Genomic DNA, 26,295 nt, shown 5'->3' with positions numbered 1-26,295 from the left:
GCCGTTAAAAACTTAATGTTCACTGTTGCGTACGGTACCGCCATGCCAACCGAACCAGGTGACGTGTACCACGGCCAACAAATTCCGCCTAGATACACAAGAGTTGGCGTGGAGCAGGTGTGCCAGGGTTGGGAGACGCTCGAGCTTGATATTCCTGGAGGCGATGGGGAGAGGACACTAGCAGAAGCCATTCATGGCTACATCCTATGGGATAAGCGCTACATTGTCCTAAAGTCGGATGATCAAACACCAAGACCGGCATCTCAGCATGCCTCTCCAAGACCGGCATCTCCGCAAAACTCCCCAAGGGCAGCACTGTCTCGGCAAGGTTCACCGGCACATTCTCCATCACCATCATCTCATGCGCCGATGAACACTCAAGCGTCACCGTCGCCTCCATGGTCACCCCCTCCGCCGCCGGCAAAGAAGCAGAAACGGCCGCCGGCAAAGAAGGTAGCTGCACCGGCTAAGGAGCCTCCAAAGAAGAAGAAGGAAAAGGAGAAGAAAACCAAGGAGGCTCCTATTAAACCCTGGGACATGAGCCTTGAAGAATGCGATCGGATAACTCAAGAAAGAGTTAAAGAGCACTTCAAGCCGAAGCCGAAGCCGGAGCCCGAGAAAGTGATAAATCCGATAGATTTGAAATTTTTTAAGGGAATGTGCGAAGCAAATAAGAGAAAATTCATTCCGAGAGACCCCCCTTCAGACTACGAACGCACAATTATCAAAACTACTGAGAAAAAGAAGAGACAATCAAAGTCATCGTCGTCCGACGTTCCACAGCTCGGAGCCCAAAAGAAACAATCAATAGTGCCTCTCGTAGTGGGACAGACGACGCAAGAACAAGACTTTGTTACATTTCTGAAAGAATCAAACCTGACGGCCGCTCAGATTGCAGGGGGAGAAGATATTCCAAAGGCCGATGTGGTCGTCAAATGGACGTTTGAGATCGGCAAAACTCTTGTACCCCCCGAAGTAGTGTCTGTGCTTCCAATGCAAATGTATAAGCTGCACCAGCACTACATGCGTGCGATGGCCGATTGCATCTTCATGCAGGGCGCAAAGATTAAAGATGACGATTTCTTACGGGGGGAGGCCATTATATGGATAAACTGGGAAGAAATTTACCAACTATTCCATCAGGAGGCCCTCGACATCTCTATGGTCGGCTTGTGGGTTCTGTAAGTATTTTACTCTCCTTACGTATTGTTTTGCATGATCTCAACATACTGATCTCTTGATTTATTCGGTATCATGTAGAATGGAGATACATACTTGCAGAAGAAAGGGATACTCTCACCTCGGCTTCATCGACCCAATTACTTGTAATTGGAGGCTTCTACGTGACAATTCCGATGAGATATTCCAAAACTTGTTCAAGTACATAAGCGTTCATCACAACAAGCAAATGATATTGTTTCCTTACAACTTTGCGTGAGTGATTCCTTCCGTCTAACTCTTTCTATTCTGTAATCGAATTGTTTAAACCTTAACTACCAAGAACTGCCTCCGTATAATCTTGCAGTGAACACTTTGTCCTAATTGTCATAATTCCCGAGAAGAACCTACTCGTGGTTATGGACTCATTGAGGAGACCTTCAGAACAATACGAAAATCTTCTTAACATGATGAAAAAGTAATTCTACCACTACTCCATCCATGACCGATAATTTGAATCACTTTGTTACTTGACTATAATTGTTCTAATCATGCACAGGGTTTGGAAAGAATTCGCTAAAAATCATCCAGGCAAATTTGACAAGGAATTGAAGATCAAGACAGATTTTCCGATACGCGCTTGGATGATTCGTTGCACGATTCATTAGTTTTATTATATATTCATGTAAATACCTGATAATTTCTTCTCTCTTAAAGTGTATGAGGCAGAAACCAGGCACTGTATTGTGCGCATACTATGTATGCGAGAACATCCATGGTCTGGTAGGTCCTCCAAAGGGCTGGACAGATTGGGCGGAGGAAGTAAGTAAAAAAAACTTGTTAATATTTGAACTCGTATTTTAATTAGTCGAAATTAATTATCCCCTTTTTCCATAGGTCGGGGAGATGCGCGATAAACTCATACCGGAGGAAAAGATTATGGCGATTCAAGAACAATTCTCCGGATTTATTGTTGAGCAAGTCCTCGATCCAAAAGGCGAATTCTACTATGATGGAATATCTAATATTGACAATCACAGCAAATATGACAATATACGCGTATATATGTAATTAAGAACGAATATAACTATGTAAATATATATGTGTGTCTATGTATTAAATTTCTATTTATGAGTATGTATGTATGTATTAAATTTCCAAAAGGCGAATTCTACTATGTAATTAAGAACGAATATACCTATGCAAATATGATGGAGTATGTATGTATTATATATATAAGCACTCCAATAATATATATGTGTATATATATATTTATATAATATTGGTCCTAGACATTTTCATATGTAAAGGAATTCACATGTATAGATATGTGTATACATATATATATATATAAGTGAATTAATTTATATATGAAAACTATCTAGGACAAATATTATATAAGTAACTATATATATATGTATATATTAGTGGAGATCATACACACTGAATTCCAATACATAAGTTTAATTGAAATGCCAAAGTATAATTGAAATAGAAAAAGAATTGAGAAAAGAAAAATATGAAAAAAAAGAGACCTTTTGTCCCGGTTGGTAACACCAACCGGGACAAAAGGGTGCGCCAGCCACGTGGGCGCTGGCTGCACCTTTTGTCCCGGTTGGTGTTACCAACCGGGACAAAAGGTCCTCTTTTGTCCCGGTTGCCACACCCGGGACAAAAGGGCACCCCCTTTTGTCCCGGACAGGCGTTCCCGGTTGGGAAACCGGGACAACAGCGGTTTCCCAACCGGGACAAATCAATGTTTTTGTAGTAGTGATACCACAAACCAAATTAACGACGGGACTACGGCAGTGAAGTCAGTTAGTAATATGCAGTGAAGGCATTTTACTTACATCGCACTGAGGAACACATTATACTGGATGGAAGAGCCCTGTTCCGGATAAGCTATGAACTGGAAGATGCTCCACAGGTAGAGGAGAACAAAGGATGTCTTATCTGTGTGATTTATGATCTTATGCTGCATAGATAATGACAGTAGCAAATATGAATAGTCAGATTTAGTGCATAATCTGTGATGATTCAAAGGTTCTCCTCTTTTATGTGTCTAGTAAAATGTCAGTTTCTATATGTATGTGTTCTAACTGATTGTGCTTTTCATTTCTAAGTACTTGATTCCTGATTTTTTTTTCTTTTCATTTGATGCTTGTAGCATCAGGTGACTGCCGGCCACTAGCTAGCATTCTCATCTCCATGCCTCCCTCTCCAAGCACCAGGTCAAGCACGAGGCAACAAGTTAACTAGGTGGAAAGTTAGTTTGTTGTGAGTTCTATGTTTTTTTTTTCTAGAGTCTGATGGCTTCTATGCTTTGAGCTATGTTTGAATAGGAAGGACAGAGTGTTAGTGGTGTTAAGTGATTTCGGAGTTGTACTCAACGGTGACCAATGTTTGTACGGCTAACATGATAACTTATATCATTCTGATTGATTGGATTTAGTCGCGAATGAATGTGGTTTGATGAATGTGGTTTGTTGGCCCACTGTGCTTGATGTACTGAACTTGCAACTAAATAACACTCAATTGCACATTTATTTTTTTAGTTTGTTTAAATGATCCCGTTGGATGGTCAATCGGTAAAAGCAGAGTTACTTCATACTGTCCGTGGGTAAAAGTTTCTACATTTTGTCCGTCGGTATATGTTATTGTTTTGGACCATCCGTCGGTATAAGCAAAGTCTATCGGTAAAAACTTTTACCGATGAGACTTGCACCGATGGAATCTGTTCGTCGGTATAAGTTTATACCGACTGACCCTCCGTTGGTATAACGACTTATAACGATGGTTTTTTCATCGTTACTTCAGTGCTGTGGTGTAGTGCCAATCAGTGATATGAAACTTTGACTGACTACTATCTTTTGTATGAAAAGGGTATAACAAAAAAACAGTTTTTAGTATATTATGACTGGAAGCTTTCTCGGGTGTCACTTATTTATGAAGGACTAACACCCAAAGCAGTGTTACATGTATTTGCCAGAGCTCCTGGTTTTCTTTGTCATAAGGTTGATCACTTAGAAACTGCATTTGGTCAACAAGGCCATATTGCAGCAGCAGCAGCAGCAACAACAACAACAACAACAACATAGCCTTTTTCATTCAAGTCAAAAAAACATGCTATCGGGATATTATTAAAGTCAAAAAACAAGTTATCAGGGATAAATGTATTTCCTTTTTGCTCTAAAAGTGATAATTTTTAGGTTGTATAATTTAAACTTCGAGTGTCAACTTATTTTTGGTGAACTCCTCTATTGCTACTCCTTTATAACTTCCCCAACTCATTGTCACAGCATTTGAAGGAGTGTCACGTGCTCAGTTTAGTATTTATTCTTAAGTGCTGGTTCTTGCTGATCATCGCAGATCTTTCAGAACTGGATTTATCTCCTGAAAACTGTTTTATGGTAGATATGAAGAATATTACACTTAAATATGAGGGATACGTATTTGATATGATTCAGACTGGTTAACTTGTTATTGTTTCTAGAGTTCTACTTGTCCAACGAATTCACAACACTTCACTTACCTTATTTTCTTCTGGCATGCTTACTTCTGAAATCAGTATGGTCAGTGTTGTCGAACTCGAAGTACTTCGGACAGATTGTGAGCTGATTGGAAGGAAGACCAAAAGCATACGAGCAACCTTATCGCCTAATGGCCTCCAGATTGAATGTGGTGAACCATAGAATGTATCAATTATGCTCAACCAGATAGTGGATTCTATTCTAGTGGTCAAGGTTTGAAGTGGCGCGCTCCTGAGTCCTGACTCAGGGTAAAATATCTGTGGAGCAGCAGCAGCCAGTTGCAGGCCAGCAGTTTAAGACAGGGCGTGCAGAAAAGAACATTATTGTCTGAACCCTTACAAGTTACGAAAGAAACTTTTTTACTGCTGTAAGCCTGTAAATATTTTACCGGTTAAGTATCTGATCCACAAATGCTCATGAACTCTACATTTTCAGTGGTAACGGCTCTTGAACTTACTAACAAGTGAACATTCCTTATTTTACATCAAAACTAAACATTGTACACACTATTCTAATCTATGCTATACGCCTGAGCTCGGAACAATAAACCGAGTAAAAGTACATAAGGTCACACAGAACAACTATTGTCGCAGTAAGAAACAAATGGTGGTAAAAAGCTTGGCTAAGCCAGTCAAAAATGGGCGTAGCGTACATCCTAAGACAGTAATGCAAGACGCTCAGGCTGTAGGTCAAGGTGACCCCGGTCAAGACCTTGGCGGTCCAGACCATCCACTGGACCACCGGAGGCCACGCCGGCGATCTGAACACCGTCGCCGCGAACGCCGTGCCCACGACCAGGAGCGCCACGCCGAGCGCGGCCGTCACGAAGTTGGCTAGCCGGTAGAGGTCGTAGTACTGCATCTGGTCCAAGTCCCCGGAGGCGGCGGCGCAGGCGACGCCGCAGGGGAGCAGGTAGTACACCGTCGAGGTGATGCCGGCATTGAGGACGGCGACGAAGATCGCCGACTTCGCCGTAGGAAGGTCGACCAGCGGCTGGTCGCGGGGAGCCCCCGAGCGGAGGAAGTTGAGCGCCATCGTTAGCTGCGTGGATGTTTGGGCTGTTGGTTTGCGAAGTGGTGGTAGGAGCCCCAATTTTTATAAGGGTGCCGCTGGTCAGTTACGAGGCGTCGTCGCCGCCGTGCATGGCAGGTTCAGTTGAGCTCGCAGCGTGTTTTTCTGTTTCTTTTTTGGAAGGGAAAGTTCTCAGCGCGTTGCTGGCTTGCCTGCTGGGACGATGCTGGCTGCTGGGTGGATTTTTGCCTGCGTCGGCGTCGCGGAGACATGGGACGGACGTACGCCGGCCGGCCGTGCCGGTCGCATGCACCAGGCCAGTGCACCCGCTCGCTTTCAGCGGCGTTTACTAGGTCTGTGCGGCGGCGTTCTTTGGAAAATTAAAACAAAGCAGGGTGTAGATAGGGACGTGGCGAAGGGGAAACGGGGAAGCAATTTCGGTCCGAAACTTGGATTTGAGAACGTACGCGACGTGTTTGCTGGAAATTTTATGGTCCTCGTACGCGAAGCTAACAAGTTCTCTGAGCCCCTACATTGCCTTTTTTTTCTTCGTTTAATGAAAGCAGTCCATCAGTTGGTAAACGGTGATAGAGCGAGGGTCGGGTCTTCCCTGCGGTTGACCCTGCACACTTAGTGACCCAGCCGCAGAGGAACCATTTCCGATAACGAGTCGCTACGTTCTCTTGGAACTTGTGATTTTTCATTACTTATGTACAATCTCTTTTTTTTGACCAATCGATTTTGCACCTCCTTTATACTCTATTTATAATATAATAAAAACAGCTCTCCTACCGGTTCATTAGGAAAAGAAAAACAGCCATAACCAATTTAGTTGTTGGATTACGGCTAACTTCATATTCGAGAGAAAAAAAAAAGATTACGGCTAACTTAGATTAGCTTCATTAGCAACTCTCTTCGTTCCAAATTATGAATCATTTGACTTTTTTATCTCATGTTTGATCACTCATCTTATTTAAAAAATTTATGCAAATATAGTCTAATTTAAGTCATTCTTGAAAAAAATTATTAATAAGGCAAGCCACAACAGAAAACAATGATATTTTGCAAAAAAAAATTGAATTAGATGAGTGGTCGAATTTTGAATAAAAAAAGTCAAGCAAATTATAATTAGGAACATAAGGAGTATTTCTTTCTTTTAGTCTTTTGTTTCCATTGTTTTCTATAATTTATTCTATGTATACTTATATTTTTCCCAGCTCAAAAGTTGTCGTATTTTCCTTCTGATCCAGAACGATTCTTACTTTTAGCAGAAAAGGAAATCACTGTATTAACAACAGGGTTAACTTTACCGCTACGGAAAAAATCGGAGGTTGCCGATAAACGTGTTTATCGGATTTCTCGGAAATTAATCGGAGAAAAAATTTCTCAAACTGTAACATAATTGTCTCCAAACAATCTAATATGAAATATAAGATATCACAATGTGTAGAAATGAGAAGACATGGACTAGGAGGAAAGGGTGAGGTAAGGATTCAAAATTACCAAGAATTTTTATCAAATCGGTCACCCCGATAAATGTGAATATCAGTTTTCTCGGGGTTTTTTACCGAGAAAATCTTCCCTGATTAATAATAGTGTAAAACAAATGAAAATATGCCATATAGGCATGGTGTTAGAGCATCTCCAAGAGTTTGCCATATTTTACTTGGCATATCTTGTGTTTTGCCAACTTCTAAAAAGATATGCCAAGTAAAAAAAAGAGCTTATCTCCAACAGTTTGGCATAATTCACTTGCTAAATCCAGATCTAACTTACATCAGGAACCCTGAGAGAGAAACAAAATTATATTTATGCCCTTTCACCTCTTGAAAACTTAAATCAGGAACCCTTCTCTGTTATTTATTTCTTTTTTCATCCTCCCACCTGACTAGAAACTATGATGCCAACCGCGCTCCGCGCGCGTATATTTACGCGCTGGAGGCTGGTTTTTCCCAAGTTGCCAAAAAATGCCAAGTCTTTTGCCAAACTGTTGGAGGAGTATTTTTAACGTTTTTGCCAAAAATCAAAGATGGCAACTCGATTTGCCAAACTGCCGGAGATGCTCTTATATGTCATAATGGGTCTTGGTTGTCCACATAAAATGTACTGATAGCCCTACTCTCCCTGAAAATGCTATTGTCCGACTAGTCGAACCAAAACATGTCTCCAACCACCCTCCCTCTTGAAAACTTTTAATCAAAACAGTTAGTGGACGGTTTTTGGCCTACATTCTGATATGCATCATGGTCAGTACCTTTTTCACTCCTACCCACATTTTTATTATCTTTATTAAATATTCAATATTTTCCTAATGAAACTACATATTTTTCTTCTCGACTAGGAATGTTTTTTTAAAATATGAATAAAGCTAGAACACTTTTCTTCTAGAATTATTTCTTTCATAAAGTTGGAATATTTTTCCTTCATCTGGAACATTTTCTCAGAAACAATTTTAAGAAGGCTCAAAGGTGAAGATTTCTTAATTGGGACCAAGGCCATACTCTTCATCACATCCTTATACCACACCATGTCGCGGATATTATGTTGGCTCCGAATGACAGTGTCATCATCGCATGGTTAAGGATAACGACATATACATATTCTGAAACAAATTATTTTCTTACTTCTTGATAATTTCAATGTGAACTTGAATAAATACATCATTACAATGTCAAAATATTCATTCATAATACAATATAAATACCAAGAACACATCATTCTTTCTCTTTCAATAATTATTCAATTTGACATTTCACATAAACATTCAATTTGAAATTTCACATTCACACATTCAATAAAAAATAGCAAGCTCATCATAAATAAAGGTTGAAATGTAGGGGTGGCGATCTATCCAAAAATATCCCCTCTTAAAATTTATCTATAATACATGTATAAATACAAAACCTCTCCATTTTCCCTCATTCAAAAAAAATAATTGAAAAAATAACTCTAAATTTACCACATGCAAACTATCTAATAAATCTTCTCTCAAATTCAAGTCATCGCTTCTGTATATTGAAATGAATGTATAAATTAAAAAATGGTGCACATTCTCACTCTTTTAAAAAATTCACAAATTTCTCTAACTAAGAGCATGAACGAAGCATAAAGACAATCAAAGAAGAGAGGAGTAAGTTTCTAAACTTTTGAGAACTTGGATGAGTGAAATCCCCATAAAATTTGAGAAAAAATGGGCAGCACCTCCTCTCTAAGATGTCATGGAGAAAAATAAGCCCGAGTTTGGTCAAATCGTTGGCTCTGGCTCAGGAAGAAAGAAGGTGCTGATATATAGAAGGCATATTAGTATCGGCTGGTAGCCCCAGCCGGTACTAGATCTCTACACTAAGTACCGGCTAGAGCCACCAACCAATACAAAATAAATGTCCTCGGCGTTATTTAGTACCACCTATAGCGACCAGCCGGTACTAAGTTGCCGCCAACCGAAATCTAGTCATTGCCCCAGCGTCGATGGTGCACTTTAGTACCGTCTAGTGACTACAGCCGGCACTAAATGGCTCCCTGTGGTACTGTTCTATTGGCCCGGTACTAAATGTGTGTATTAGTACCGGCTTAAAGATAGCCAGTACAAACTGTCGCACATGAATGTGCAGTTGTTAGGCTGTGACACTGCGCTACAAACACGCCCTAATTACTACGGGTAATTCCTCTGTTCCAAAATATAGTTTGTTTCAACTTTTCTAAATAAATATCATCGACACTATTTAGTACCGCCTTCCACCAACCGGAACTAAGTTGCCGCCAACTGAAATCTAGCCATTGCCCTATCGTCGATAGCGCACTTTAGCACCACCAAGTGGCTACAACTGGTACTAAATGGCTTCCCATGGTACTATTCTATTGGCCCGATAATAAATGTGCGCATTAGTACCGGCTGAAAGATAGCCGGTGCTAACGGTCGCACATGAATGCGCAGTTTTCTGGCAGTGACAATGCGCTACAAACACGCCCTAATTATTATGAACCTGCTGTATGGACAATTCCTCCGTTTCAAACTGTGGTTAGTTTCAACTTTCCTAAATTTATAGTATGTACTATATATACATCTAGATGTAATGTATGTCTAGATGCATAGCAAAAGTTATAAAAAAAAAACTAAAACGATCAGCGAAACAGACTTCATCTGCGTTTCTGCGGAGCCATGTTCGCTGATGCCGTTTGCATGCGCCGGGCCGGGCTTTAGCTCATCCATGGTGGGCATCGGATCCATCAGGGAACGGAAGGAAGAAGCTAGGGAGGGCATAGATCCGGCGGCGCGACCGGTGACAGCTGCGGAGGCAGACGACGAGGCTGGTGCCGGACAAGGCGGCCTGCTGCGGGCGTCGGCGGGCCAGGAGCTGTCGTCGCCGGCACGGAGCTACCTCGCGCTGGGGGCGGGGCCAGGCTCGGCTGGCAGCGGGGGCCTAAGAGCAAGGCTTACAACCCAGCCGGTCGGTCGGCTGCATGGCGTAGCTCTGCGCTCGCTCTGCACCCGCGGCAGGCTGGGAGCCAGCTTTTCCCTCCATCCGGACCCACGAACAGAGAGCAATCCGTCCGTTTCAGCCGGCGGTGTGTGAAGCGCTCGTTTTCTTCTCTCTCTTCTACTCTCTCTCATCCACGTAAGATTTAGCCTCCTTTTAGCCATCTATAATACTTGCTCTAAGGCCAAGGTGGGTGGCGAGCAGCGGTTGCAGAGCTTTGACCGCCTGAGGCGAGGGAGCAGCCAACAGATAGGATAAGGACGGAGGAACAAAAGAAAAGGAATAGGAAGAAAATAGAAAATACAAGGGTAACATGGGTATTTCATCATTATAAATAATCGGATGAGCTATTTTGCCAAATGTTTTCTAAATGGCTCGAGCTCCACCAGAGAAGCCGCTCCACCAGAAGAGCCGGAGCCGAAGCCGTTCTGGGAAAAGCCAGAGCCATGCCAAACAGGCCCTAGATCTCTACACTTCGTACCGACTAGAGCCACCAGCCGATACAAAATAAATATCCTCGATGCTATTTAATACTGCATGTAGCCTCCAGTTGGTACTAAGTTGCCGCCAACTGAAATCTAGCCATTGCCCCAGCGCTAATGGCGCACTTTTGTACCGGTTAGTGGCTACAGCCAGCACTAAATAGCTCCTCGTGGTATTGTTCTATTAGCTCGGTACTAAATGTCCGCCTTGGTACTAGCTGAAAGATAAGCCGGTACTAACGGTTGCACACGAATGCGCAGTTTTCTAGCAATGACACTACGCTACAAACATGCCCTATAATTACTACGAACCTACTATATGGGCAATTCCTCCGTTCAAAAATGTAGTTCATTTCAACTTTTCTAAATTTAATGGAAAAATTAGATATGTATCTTTAAAAGATTCCAAAGTTAGATATATACCATCGGACTCACATGTCGTTGACTCATATGAACTCCACGTGTCAGTGAGATAATGATGAATTTCCCTTTAGAATAATGAAGGGAGCTAGCGAAACAGACTTCATTTGCGTTTCTGCGGAGCCAGGTTCGCTGGTGCCTTTTGCATGCGCCGGGCCTGGCTCACCTCGATTCACAAATCACAAGCAAGTAACCAATCAGCCGCAGCTGCATGCCAGGAGCCTGGCCCAAGTCAGATACAACCAACCAATCTCACGCTAATAGAGTAGTGTATGCTGGCAGCTGGGCCGTGCCGAACACACGCCGGCCGGGGCTGCCCCTCCGCCGTGTGCCCGTGTGCATGCCAACCCAAAAACAACTTGCGTTGCGAAGCTGATGGAGACGCAGCACGATCCGTCGTTTGCACACTTGCATGTTTTGGCTGCTGGAAGCTTAGAGCGGTAGAGCCATGTTTTCATCCAGTTAATCCACCAACAATCATTGATCCGCCAGACGTTGTTGTCCAAAAACAAAATCATTGACCCGCCAACAACCGCTCTGATATATATGATAGTACAAGCTGAATTTTCTGCACCAGTACAGTTCTGGGGGATCATGGTGAACAATGGGAGATTGTGACCTTCCATGATTTGCCTGCATTTTTTTCCAACTAACCGGCACTGACAGTGCCTGTTTCTATTGATTTCCGTAGAATTCATCAACGACGCCGTCCGTGGCTTAAGAACAGAGAATGAATTCTCAGGACGATGCTGTCGTCGTGTAGCTTAATTCGTTTGTTAGGACTTGGAGATCTTGAGGAAGATGCAGAGGTCGTGCGCGAACGCGGTGATCGTGATGGTCTCGGTGACCCTGGTCAGGTGCTCGACGGCCACCTCGACGGCCGGCGGCGCGCGCGCGGGCGGGTGCAGCGCCACGGAGGCGGCCGCGAGGAGCGTCCCGAGGAAGAGCGCGGCGGAGTTGAGCCAGAGCGCCCTCGCCTCCATCGCCGCCTCCGCCGGGCACTGCTGCGGCCGGCCGCCGCACTGCGTGGACACCAGCAGCGCGAGCCCCGCCACGGCCACCGAGATGGCGCACTTGGCGGCGCGGGCGGGCGGCGCCGCGGCACCGTCGGCCAGGGCGGCGCGCGCGTTCGCCGGGAGCGCGAAGGGGAGGTACCGGCCGAGCAGGAGGATGACGGAGAAGGCGACGAAGAACGGCACGTCCATTGCGGCGCTGGGATTCCAAGTTCGAGATGGCGGTTGGTGAAGGAGCTCCAAATGCCAGCTGTTATATAACGGTCGGCGAGTTTCTTAGTTGCATTGCGAAAATGTTGCCGCGTAAGGTAGAAGACGACGAGAGGAGAACATTGGCGAGGGGGCGAGCTCTTGAGCGCGCCGGCGACGCGGGATAAGCGCGTTCGCTCGACGTATATTACTACGGCTCTAGAAGTGGCGGGGTTGCATCAACTCAGTTTTTTTAGACTATGAAAAAGTCCCGACCTTGAACATTCGACTCTAAACCTCAAAATGAGGGATTAAAATTTAAAAAGTACAAGAAAGAAAACTCTAAAATAAAGAATGAAAGCTAAACGACGGTGCTTCAATCTTCTTCGTTCACGTTTTAGTCCTGCAAAAACTCTGTGCAGCACCAATCTAACACATTTCTCGTCTGCTTAGAAATATGATGTTTGAATCTTCGGTTGCTCGCAAAATCCTTCCACGCAGAGGCCACTAAAAAAACGCCGCTTAGGCAATGAGTTTCGATACACAAAACTCTAGGGCCTCGCCTCCATGGAGAACATGATGACATTGTAAGTGCCGTCGTCGCCCATCTAATGGGCTAGAGTTTCGTTTTCACCAGAAGAACTGCTAACCCTTGCAGAAAACATTCCAACAGTGCCTCAATGGAGGAAAAACGACGCATAGACAACGCCACTAGTGTTGGCCCAACGCATGCGTTAGGTAGAGCTTTCTCCGAAAGTCCCACCTCTCGGTCTGAGCCGGGAGTAGAACAAGCAGCTGGCCTCTCTCATGGTCACCATGCAAAGGGAGCCAGGGGAGTCAATGGTGGCTGCTGGCACCTCTCGGTCTTGTGAGAACCGCCCAATTTGATACTATTTTAAACGAACCACCGGTCATTATCATCCAGATGAGAGTTAACACGTGATTGCCGGAGAGCGTGCCACGTGTTATCCCACATCTAGAGACACGAATAACCGACACGTCATTCATCCAAAATAATATCAAATCCGGTAGTCCCGGTATGTGCTCCAACATACGCCCAGGATCAGCATATGCACATACCGTTTACAATCGAATACATCACCAATAATCCACAAAGAGCAGTTTTACAAAAACAGAGTTCGAAACTTAATATTACAAGTTCAATATAGGTGGGTTTCAAGCTTCACTTACAAGCCTTGGGCTCAAGATAATCATATTAAACAGAAACGTAAAGTTTATTGCATTTACATGCTCTCACGAAGCTCGATTATGATAAAGACTTACTAAAGTAATGATGTCTTGCTCGAGGACAACATTACAGCCACCACGGCCTACTCTTCTCCCGCGTTTGGATCAGCGGGGTAGAAGTGGCTGAACACCACTTCCGGCTCACCTGCAACTAGGTTTAGAAAGCAACCTGAGTACAAAAGGTACTCGCAAGACTTACGCGAATACATATACAAGGATCATGCAATGGCTCAAGTAAAATCTTTAAGGTTAAGTAATTATTGCAGAAGCATTAGCTCTGTACACTATCACCTATCAGAATTAATTAATATTGCCCAAACTCCCAAACAATTTTAGTTGATTAAAGAGTAATATAATCTATAACTGATCATAGCTGTAACATGAACCATTCCCATCATAATCGAAATTCTACGAGGAGTTCATGGGATAAGGAGCTTGCTCATAACCGAGAGCGCGGCAATTCGAATTGATTATAACCTTGCAAGGGTGTACTACTTTACCCACACGACGCGAGGACCATGCGACTCACCCAACCGATCACACCGGGCAAGGGGGTACTCACGTCAACCGTTCCCAACAAGGCTCGATCATTGAACCTCACACCTAGCTTATGAGTAGAGACTTAGTTCCACCAGGGATATTTCTAAACTTTCCTACACATAGGTCCACCTGGGGACAAACTAAGCCTCTCTGCATAGCCCGTAGCCACGTATCTAGGACTGCACATCAATGATCAAGTCAAAGAAGGTAATTGACTTATCCGTACCATTATATTGGATATGTGGTAGCACGGAAAGGTGCTCAAAACCAACGTCATCCACGAACGGTCCTTAAACGATTCAAGCGGACAATGCCCATATGACTCCATTCTCTAGGCCCTACCATTCCGCTCGAATCTCGATACTACCAAACTTTTAACAACCCAACCAAACCAGTGCGATCAAGGGTAAACGGTAAATGTGATCCTCCAAACCATTCCTGTCTAGCGAGCAATGTAAGTATTCTAAGCAGGGCTAAGCATCTAGTCAAGTTAAGTAATTAACTAACTACATGTGGCAAGGACATGGTTAAACAATTCAAGGAAGGATAGTGCATCAAAGGAGGTACAAAAATGCAATACATACATACTACATATATAGCCCAACATTACCCAGGTGAATAGCTAAACCAAATCAGATTAGACAGGTGAAAGGAATATGCTTAGCTGCTTGCCTTAGTTAACTTCGAGCTTGACCACGAACGGGATTCCGGGTTCAGGCTCCACGGACTCGGTGGGCTCCATGGGTTCGACCTCTGACGGTCCGGTCACTATAATGCATGAATGCGATGCAAGAATTAAGAAATGAACTAAACAGCAAGCATAAATCATGAAATAATTTGAACATGCCGAGAACATTGCAAGGAACTCATGAAAATTAGTTTTGCAGCAAAAGAATTTTCCTATACTTAATCATAAATATATTAGTTTTCAGCCACTCTAAAAAAGGTAAAATAGAAAAGGATTGCAAACTAAACTAAACAAATCCAAGAAAATTATCTTAGATACTAGGCATGAAAACAAAGCTAACAAAATTAGTTTTACTAATTTCTCACTTTCCAGCAAAAAGTTCTATATTAAACCACTTTCAGACAAAGCATAAGAAAACAAGCTAAAACTTCGATAAACAGCAAGGAAGCAAGTGAACAAGCTGCACCACTGAAAACTACACCTCACAAGGAGTCAAACAAAATTTAGTTTGAAATTTTTAGAGCAATACTCAAATAACTAAGCATTAAACTCACTTTTGAAAAATAAAACTATAGATAAATCTATAGCAAAGTAACATACAAAACAATATTTTCCTGATTAGATCTAAACAAGAGGAATCCAACAAAATAAGTTTCATAATTGTTGGAGCTATACACAAATTTCTATGGATTTTACAAGATTGCAGACAAATAAAACCTAAAGAAACCCTAGCAAAACTGCTAGGTACACCCGGATCCCACACCCGCAGGTGCTGACCGGTGGGGCCCGCTGGCCAGCGGCCCACCAGCCCGAGTCATGGCCGACCAGGGGCCTTGACCCGCGGCGGGGCGCAGCCACGGCACGCTGGTGCGCGTGGTGCGCGCGATGCGGCGGCGCCGGCGGACGGCGGCATGACGAAGCAAGGCCGAATCAGGCCAAGGGAGGTGCGCATGGGAAAGAGGAGGAGGCGGCGAGCCTCACCGGTGATGGCGCAGGCAAGGAGTGGCGACGAGGAGGCGGCACGACGGCGCTAGGCGGCTACGGGCGGAGGGCTGCGCCGACGGCCCTGCAGGGAGGGGGAGGAGGCCTGGTGAGGAGGGAAATCGAGCGAGGGATGGGAGGAGATGCTCCCCGCACAAGGAATCGAGAAGTAGCTCACCAGAGATGGCGAATCGACGGCGGGGAGGGAGCTCGGGGCGGAGGCAATGGAGAAGGGGAACGGGAGCTAGGGTTTGCGGGGAGAAGGGGGGCCGGTCGGGTGCAGATAAGGAGATGGTGAGGGGAAGAGTGAAGGGGCAGCACGGCATGCAAGGACGGCCGGCGCGTGGTGCGAGGATGGACGCCGGCGACGGGCGATGCGTGCGCGCCGCGAAACAGAGCAGGGAGGAGGAGATGGGTGGCTGACAGGTGGACCCGGCGAGGGGAAAAAATTTATTTCTCTTTTTTTTTCTTGGGCTGTGACAGGTCTGAGCCGGGAGTAGGACAAGCAGCTGGCCTTTCTCATGCAGTGGTGGATCTAAGGGGGGACTAGGGGGGCTCTAGCCCCCCTACTGCCTGGGACACCATGAGCCCCCCTAGAGCCCCCCCCCCCCCAAGATTTTTTTGCGCCTTCAATGGAGGAAGAGGGTGCTCAGGACTTCAGGAGCTCGAGGAAGAAGAAAGCACAACGAAGAAGACGACCTGTCCGGCTGTCTGTGTGAGTTGGGCCGGTGGCCTGCAGTACCCCATGACTTACAAAGCCCGTTAGCTGATTAGCCCAATCCATCCAATCCCCAAATGGCCTGTGCCCTTGAATCCCTAGCTTCTAGCGAGTACTGCCTCCGACGGCGGGGTCACAGACGGGCGGGGTCACTGCCGCGGGGGCATGGTACCGGGGGACGGGGGTCCGCTCGCAGCTCGCGCATCGGCGTCCCGCGGTCCCGGGGTGGGCGCCTCCGCGCCACGGCGCAAGTGCGCTAGCGGCCAGCGCCACCGTCCAGCTCACGGCTGCCGGGCCGACTGGCCGGACCCCAGTGGCGAGCACCGAGCAGGCGAGTGGCGGAGGGTCAGAGGGGCTGCAGCTGCAGGCCGTGAGGCCGCCCATGCCCCGCCCAGGCGCCCACGTAGGAGCAGAGGAGGCCTGAGGCGCCGAACGGCCGAAGCGCCGAGCCAGCAAGCTTCCGATTTGTTTGAAGAAAGATAAGAAAGTGAGAAAATCCTCCTATTTTGTGATTTTTGTCCGTCAATTGTTATTGATCTGAGTATACCATCTTCAATGTTTGTCAATTATTTGTGACTGTGAAAGGATGCTTCAAATTTCAGTTTTTAAGCTATTATTTGCCTTGTCACTAATTTATTTTGCCTTGTGTAGATTTCTCCTCAGGAAGAGCATGCATGATTATGTGGGAGTGTCGTTTTATCTTTTGGCTTCATGGTTTGGTATGTACAAAAATTCAGATTTGTCTTTTTTAACTTTTCTTGATGTACTTCTCTATGTTTCTATGAAAAATGCTTGAATCTTTAGACCAATACATTGATACATTGTTCTATGGTTCCTATTATAAAAAACTTCAACCCCCCTATACTTTATTCCTGGATTCGCCCCTGCTCTCATGGTCACCATGCAAAGGGAGCCAGGGGAGTCAATGGTGGCCGCTGGCACCGCCCTACGCGTCCGGCAACAACATGTTCCCCTGCGCCCCTGTTGATGCGGCGGTGACTGTCCTCAATTCCGTGGAGAGGACGGACCCGGAAGACACAGATCCAAGGCAGGAGGGTGCAAGGAGGCATCGAACGTCAACGGTTCGGGGGCGGCGCCCAGCCACGGCCCCCGACAAGGCGACAACCCATGAGCCACACCGAAGAAGGGCACCGTGGGAGGTAGCTTCAGCCTCAGACACCATCCTTTGCACGCCGCTGCGCTACACCCACATTCCCTTTGCTCCCTGTGCCCATCGGGCCCCTCGGCAGGCCGGCCTCCACGGGACGCATTGCGCGTGCCAAACCCACGCCGGCAACCTTCAACCAACCTCGTCGACTGCCACCCCACAGATTCAATCAGCCGCCGCTTCCCCGCGTGCCAATTTGGGAGAGGAGCATTGGGGGAGCGGGGGGGGGGGGGGGGTTGACGCAGGGAGCCGTCGCCACCCCGAGAGCGAGCGCCCCGCCCTCTAAAATGAAGTTTTGTTTCTCAAAAACTCGACGAGAAAGAGTACTCTACTAGTCATCCGTGCTCCCGTGCGAGCTAATCAGATTTAATATTAAAATGATCCTTATAGCTAATAATTATAATATATATTCCACATCCTCTTTCATCTATTAAATATCCTAACACATACTCTAAAATACGTCTTTATCATTACCTAGTTGCAATAGATTTTATTTTACATCACACCTCTATATGTGTCTAATATACTTAACTGAACCATTTCTTTGTGAATTGATATTTTCATATCTTCCATCATACATGAATACATGGTGACACATATTATTTGTAGTACTTATATATAAATAATATATTAATAATGATAAAAATAGTAATTTAGAATTTTTATTGGTGCATTTTGATTTTTTTATGATTATATAATTTAGATTTAGATTTAGGGTTACTTCAACCTTAATAATGATATAATTGGATAATTTATATACAAATTTAGAAGATTATTTGTATGATTTTTATAATGACATAGTGGGTAATTTACAAGAAGATTAGGGGTTACTTTAACTTTTTTATAATGGTAGAGGTAGATAATTTAGATACATATTTAGAGGGTTATTTTAGTCTATTTTCATAATGGCACATGTGGGTAATTTATCAAAAAAGATAATAGATTTAATGACTATTATAATTAGAGTTGTCGGATTGATAGTCGGATGTTTCTGATATTTGTGAGAATTTTTAGAATTTCTCTATTTTTTTAGAGCGTTGTCTTTACGTGGTGGTTCAAAAGGAGCTTTCAATTAGTTATAGTAAAATTTTTAGGATTTCTCTTTTTTTTTAGAGCGTTGTCTTTAGTGGAGGTTCAAAAGGAGCTTCCAATTAGTTATAGTAAAATACTGCATAGTTACAATCACTTGATCGAAACCATGTATGAAAAGTTCAGACAAGGTCAATTAGTTTTGTAAAATGTCTTTATTTGACACCATAATTAGCGATCAAACTATCACTATTCACTAGCATGCTGCAAACCAAATAGGGCCCTGGTCTCGGATGTGGATCGGTCGTTGACACCGTAGTTGACTCTTCGTGGCATAGATTTTGAGATGAAAATGAAATGTTGGAGGCTGGAACATTCGGAGATCAGTTTCTGGCCGTCAGTTTGTTTGGCCAAGCTGAAGAGCAGTGGCAAAGATGGCACGGTAATTTTCAACTTTACTTGCAGTTGCTGGGTTGGAGCTACAAAATTTGCAAGAGGATCAGAGGACGACAAATGAATTATTAGGTAAAAAAACACGACGCCAATTCAATAGCATGTTAGTATATGCAGGTGCAGGCTTCCCTAAAATCTAAGTAGGGGTCATGCTAGTATGTGCCTAACTTTGAAAATTAAAAAAAATTAGGGGACCATATGCCCTCATGGGCCCTTCCGTGAGTTCACGTCTAGTCAGGATCATAATAATATACCTCTTCTAGACCATCATTTGAGATCACTAAACCCAAAAAAATCTACTATAAATACCTGTTTTTAGATAAAGGATAGTCAATCCGGCCTCTATGACGAGGCACACACAGCCAAAAAAACAATGTTCGAAAAAACAGGAAGAGCACACCAAACTCTAGAAAGACACAACTATTGGAAGCGATAGACATGCTTCCACCCTCCTTTAACTAAATCAAAAGCAACTGTCTCAAGATGTCTGCTCAAGCTGGAGAAAGCATCCTTGGTGTGCACATCACGCTGCAACTGAGCCCAGAACCGAAACTAGTATGTTCCCCTGAAGATGACCTACAAAATCGAGTTAACTTTGATTTTGTTAAAAATAATATCATTGCGACATCTCCAAATCGCCCAACAAATAGCAGCAACCCCCACCCAGATGACATTCCTAATCTTTTTAGATTGATTAGACAGCCAAGAATTAAACATATGGCGCATTGATCTTGGTGGCATTAAACCAGTAGCATAAAAGATAATCCTCCAAACCATTCTTGCATAAGGACAATTCAGGAAAAGATATTGTATAGTCTCATTACTATTACATCCACAGTATTTTTGGCTTCCTGTCCAAATCTTAATCTTTAGAGGAATCTTCAATTTCCAGATCAGCTTATGTCTAAAAGGTGGTTGTCTATCTAAACAGTGCATATACAAAGATCGAACAGTAACAGACCCTGATTTGGTCAAATTCCATCTAAACGTATCCGACCCACCCACCAGTTGAACATGACAAATCTGTGCTACAAGGTTTTTGTTGGTGATATGCCCAAGAGCCCATCATCACAATACGGTTTAAAAGACCAAGAGGATATTGATCCAAGAGGGATTAGGGTTACTAATGGGCCTATGAGATAGAAGCTCATTAGTACGCCTTATATATACGAGGGAGGGGCTAGGGGGCGATACAACCTGTGAGCCGCGCCACCTCCCTAGCCGTCGCCCCCCCCCCCCCCCTCTCTCGGCCGCCGCCCTTGCCGTGTGTGTGGTGCTAGCACACCAACGCCCGGCGTTTCATCCCCGTACGTGTGGACTCCGTGGAGGCGCTGCTGTGACTGCTGCGCTGAGCGGCTGCTGGGATCAAGGACGAGGAGCTCGGTTCGTGGGACGTGATCGACTACTTCCTCTACATCGATGCGCGACTTCTTCCGCTGCGCTGCGCGTCTAGTGGTAACGATCTATGATCTTCTACTCGTAAGTATCTTGGGTATATACGGTAGTGATGCTAGCGTAGCCTACCCGTTTCCCTACAGCGGTACCAGAGCCATCTTGCGTAGTTTTTGGTCTGGATCATTAGCATATAGGTGATATGTTGTTGTAGTAGATTGGATCTATTACTTTTGCACGGTTTGATTAGATCAATTGGTCACAAGGGGTTAAAACTGGAGCGAATTGATTGCGCGGCATGTGACAAAAAGATTAGTTCGTGTTCTTTCTCTGTTATGCATACGACATGTCCCTACCGGCTGGAATCACCATCAGGGACTAACTGTGTGTATAGTCAGCAGATTGAACCAACAGATCGAGGTCATGTGTAGATGCTATCTTCTCAAGTGCAAAGTTTGCACGGTCAATGTGATTGACCTAGTGAAAATTGAGGCATTATGAATGGCTCGGATTTGAGGTGATGCGATCACTCTGATGCCGTTGCTTTCTCGCTATAGCGGCTTCCTAAGCGCTACTTTGGTAGAACACGTCGTACGCCTAACTTGTTTTTACAGGGTGTGATGTGAATGGTATGGCCTCAATGTCATGTGATGATGTATGTGATGATTTGTGCGGCCTGCGTGTCGCAAGTTAACACAACCGGGTTGAGGTTGCACCATTATTGTATAACGACCTGCGTGTCGACTTGTGATGTTTGAATCCTCATGTAATTATTTCACTAGCTATTAGATGTAGTAGCTTAGTATCTTTTCATGGAGGCTTCAATCATGATGGCGATGATGATCACCACAAGACAGGACGGATGGCAATGGAGGTCACCTTGGAGCCATGGCGATGGAGCCCATTGTGATGCAAGAGGCCATACTATTCACAATATAATATGATTATATGCATGTGATGTTTATTTTCCTGTCATACTATTCTTTCATGCTTTTACATATGGTGGATGTTTTAATCATGATAGAATAGCTTCCCTCAGAAAAGTTTGAGTTTTTTATGCCTTTTACCAATAGCTGCACCTATAAATTTTGATCGTTGTGTGGTAGGTTTACCAAAGTAGAGTACCCTCAGCTATCACTTTTGTATAGGGTGGATGTCGGACATTCACAAGCATAGTATTGGTTTACTCAACAAAGCTATCAAAACAGTTTTGGGCTTTAAGGCATAGGGTTGGGGCCGGGGCATTAGATGCCACCCAACAAACAAGAGTCGCATAGAGATGTGATTAGTAATTTGTTGCTTACCTGTATCACTACTTTTCTAGCCGTGATGCTAAAGCTCACTAGGATTTTAGTGATTATGGATCTTGAACCACTATATGTCATTAGAGGGAAGATGACTTTGATATAGTAGGTTGTCTTTTGTTAAATCAGTTAATGAAAGTCTTTACATAAACTTAGTATTGAAATCTTGCTTTACTTTAATGTTGTAGATCATGTCTGCCAGTAACAATTCCATTTTCAATTTGCATTCTATTCTTGAGAAAAAAAAGTTGAATGGAACAAACTTTATTGATTGGTACCGCAACCTGAGAATTGTTCTCAGGCAAGAGAAAAGGGAGTATGTTCTTGAGCAGCCATATCCTGATTATCTCCCTGACAATGCAACTGCTGCTGATCACAAAGCTTATGAGAAGCACTGCAATGACTCACTTGATGTCAGCTGTCTGATGCTCGCCACCATGTCCCCTGATCTGCAGAAGCAGTATGAGCATACGGATGCTCACACCATGATCGAGGGGCTGCGTAGGATGTTTCAGAACCAAGCCAGGACTGAGAGGTTCAATATCTCAAAGTCCTTGTTTGCATACAAGCTGCCAGAAGGTAGCCCGGTCAGTCCTCATGTGATCAAAATGATTGGTTACATTGAGACTTTGGACAGACTTGGTTCTGAACTTCACCAAGACTTGGCTACTGACGTTATTCTCCAGTCGCTCCCGGCTAGCTATGAGCCTTTTATCATGAACTTTCAGATGAATGGTTCGGATAAAACATTGAGTGAGTTGTATGGGATGCTAAAGACAGCAGAGGAGAGCATTAAGAAGAATCCCAATCATGTGATGATGATTCGGAAGGGGAACAAAAAGAGGAAGCGTTGGACGCCTCCTAATCCCAAAGGTAAAGGCAAGGAAAAGAGTTCCAGTGGTGAGTCCTCGGGCTCTAAGCTAAAGCCAGCACCTAAGGCCAAATCTGGCCCTACTTCTGAGGATGAATGCTTCCACTGTCATGAGAAGGGACATTGGTCTAGGAACTGCAAGAAGTACTTGGAAGAAAAGAAGAAAAAGAAGGGAAGTGAGACTTCCACTTCAGGTATAAATGTTATAGAAATTAATATTGCATTATCTTCCAGTGAATCATGGGTATTTGATACTGGATCGATGATTCACACTTACAAATCGTTGCAGGGTCTAAGTGAGACTAGAAGATTTGCAAGAGGCGAGTTGGACGTTCGTGTCGGCAATGGCGCAAAGGTTGCGGTGTTGGCGGTCGGCACCTACCACTTGTCTCTACCCTCCGGATTAGTTTTGTAATTAAATAATTGTTATTGCATTCCTTCTTTAAGCAAGAATATTATTTCTTCTTCATGTTTGGAAGAAGTTGATGATTTTAAGATTGTAATAGAGAACAAATATTGTTCTATTTTTTGCAATGGTATTTTTTATGCTCATTGTCCATTGGTGAATGGATTATATGTTCTTGATCTTGAGGATAAATCTGTCTATAACATTAATACTAAGAGGTTTAGACCAAATGATTTGAATCTCACTTTTATTTGGCATTGTCGCTTAGGTCATATAAATGAGAAGCGCATTGAACAACTCCATAAAGATGGAATGTTAAGCTCATTTGATTTTGAATCATTTGACACATGTGAGTCTTGTTTGCTTGGAAAGATGACCAAAGCGCCTTTCACTGGTCATAGTGAGAGGGCGAGTGACTTGTTGGGACTTGTACATACCGATGTATGTGGACCAATGAGCTCAATAGCCAGAGGTGGTTTTCAGTACTTCATTACTTTCACTGATGACTTTAGTAGATATGGCTATATCTACTTAATGAGGCACAAGTATGAATCGTTTGAAAAGTTCAAAGAATTTCAGAATGAAGTACAAAATCAATTAGGCAAGACAATTAAATTTCTGCGATCTGATCGTGGAGGAAAATATTTGAGCCTTGAATTTGGTGATCATTTGAAGCAATGTGGAATTATTCCGCAGCTAACTCCGCCCGGAATGCCTCAATGGAATGGGGTATCCGAACGGAGGAACCGAACCTTGTTGGACATGGTTATGTCCATGATGAGCCAAGCTGATCTTCCATTGTCATTTTGGGGTTATGCTCTTGAAACTGCTGCGTTCACACTGAATAGGGTTCCAAGTAAGTCTGTTGAGAAGACACCATATGAGATATGGACTGGGAAGCGTCCCGGATTATCTTTTCTCAAAGTTTGGAGATGTGAGGCTTATGTCAAACGTTTGATGTCAGATAAGCTCACTCCAAAGTCAGACAAATGCTTCTTTGTGGGGTATCCTAGGGACACCAAAGGATATTATTTTAACAATAAGGCGGAAGGCAAAGTGTTTGTCGCTCGCAATGATATTTTCTTAGAAAAGGAGTTTCTCTCAAAAGGATTTAGTCGGAGCAAGGTGCAACTTGAAGAAATTTAGGAAACACCCGAAACTGCTTCAGCAAGCACTGAAGATCCACGGGATGTGCAAGATGTTGCACAACCCGTAGTTGAGGCACTAGCCCCACGAAGGTCTATAAGGGCACGTCACGCTACTGACAAGCTCAACCTCCTTATTACAGAGGAGCGCCACGTATTATTGATGGAAAATGATGAGCCCTTGACCTACAAAGAAGCAATGATGGGACCCGACTCCGACAAATGGCTTGAAGCCATGGAATCCGAGTTAAAATCCATGCATGATAATCAAGTTTGGAACTTGGTCGATCAAATTGACAGTGTAAGACCTGTCGACTGTAAGTGGATTTTTAAGAAAAAATTAGACATTGATGGAAATGTTCACATCTATAAGGCACGATTGGTGGCGAAAGGTTTCCGACAAATTCAAGGTGTTGACTATGAGGAAACCTTTTCGTCCGTCGCAATGCTAAAGTCTGTTCGGATTCTCCTAGCAATTGCCGCATATTATGACTATGAGATATGGCAAATGGATGTCAAAACCGCTTTCCTTAATGGACATCTAAGTGAGGATGTGTATATGACACAGCCTGAAGGTTTTGTAGATCCTAAAAATGCTGGGAAAATATGTAAGCTTCAGAGGTCCATCTATGGATTGAAGCAAGCATCTTGGAGTTGGAATATTCGTTTTGATGAAGTAGTCAAAGGGTTTGGCTTCATCAAGAATGAAGATGAGCCTTGTGTTTACAAAAATGCTAGTGGGAGCGCACTTGTATTTCTGGTCCTATATGTGGATGACATATTACTGATCGGAAATGATATTCCAATGCTTGAAGCCGTTAAAACCTCATTGAAAAAGAGTTTTTCGATGAAGGATTTAGGAGAGGCGGCTTACATTCTGGGTATTAGGATCTATAGAGATAGATCAAAAAGGCTAATTGGATTAAGCCAAGACACGTACATTGACAAGATATTGAATCGGTTCAATATGCAAGATTCCAATAAAGGTTTCTTGCCAATGTCACATGGCATTACTCTAAGCAAGAGTCAGTGTGCTACGACACCTGATGAGCAAAAGAGGATGAGTACGATTCCTTATGCTTCAGTCATAGGGTCGATCATGTATGCTATGCTTTGCACGCGCCCAGATGTTTCCTTTGCTCTAAGTGTTACGAGCAGGTATCAGTCAGATTTCGGTGAAGCTCACTGGACAATTGTAAAGAGTATCCTTAAGTACTTTAGAAGAACGAAGGATATGTTCCTAATATTTGGAAGCGAAGATGAGCTCCTTGTAAAGGGTTACACCGTTGCTAGTTTTCAAACAGACAAAGATGACTCCAAATCGCAATCCGGTTTTGTTTTCTGCCTCAATGGTGGGGCAGTGAGCTGGAAGAGTTCCAAGCAAGATACGGTGGCTGATTCGACGACAGAGGCCGAGTATATTGCAGCTTCCGAAGCTGCAAAAGAAGCTGTTTGGATCAGAAAGTTTGTTTCTGACTTGGGTGTTGTTCCTAGTGCGTCCAGTCCAGTGGACCTCTATTGTGATAATAGTGGTGCCGTTGCACTAGCAAAGGAGCCTAGAACAACTAAAAAGTCCAGACATATACTGCGGAAGTATCACCTCATCCGTAACTTTGTTGAGAGAGGTGATGTGAAGGTTTGCAAGGTGCACATGGATTCAAACGTTGCTGATCTGTTGACGAAGCCTCTCCCACAACCAAAGCATGAGGTGCACATGAGATCTATGGGTATTAGATACTTACATCAGTAATTCTAGTGTGCATGGGAGATTTTTGTGTCATGAGTATGTTTATGTAATGATGAATAATTATTATTTGTTCCATGGATGATGATTTTACATTGATTATCAAGTACGTGACTTGTTCGTGAAACTCTTTGTTGACAATGATATGATTCTAAATTATCCCTAGTTTATGTCGTTATGTGGGACAACAACGACGTTGAGACTAGCACATGCATTAATTGATGGTGATGTTTCACGGATCATGGATATGGAGATATCGGATTAATGATGTGGACACATGTTGGTGAACATGGTGTTGGATTGACCCACTCCAAGACAATATTGGGA

General features: G+C 43.8%; 1 protein-coding gene across 1 annotated transcript; it reads right to left on the bottom strand.

Moving 5' to 3' along the window:
- Nucleotides 1-11,596: 11,596 nt before the first annotated feature.
- LOC120679853 lies at nucleotides 11,597-12,350 on the bottom strand. The gene has a single exon (XM_039961519.1). The coding sequence runs from the start codon at nucleotides 12,282-12,284 to the stop codon at nucleotides 11,856-11,858; it is 429 nt and encodes a 142-aa protein (XP_039817453.1). The 5' UTR covers nucleotides 12,285-12,350; the 3' UTR covers nucleotides 11,597-11,855.
- Between the last annotated feature and the right edge of the window lie 13,945 nt (nucleotides 12,351-26,295).

Source organism: Panicum virgatum, chromosome 6N (genome assembly GCF_016808335.1).
Source record: "Panicum virgatum strain AP13 chromosome 6N, P.virgatum_v5, whole genome shotgun sequence".
Taxonomy (NCBI): domain Eukaryota; kingdom Viridiplantae; phylum Streptophyta; class Magnoliopsida; order Poales; family Poaceae; genus Panicum; species Panicum virgatum.
This window is presented reverse-complemented; position numbering and strand designations above follow the sequence as displayed.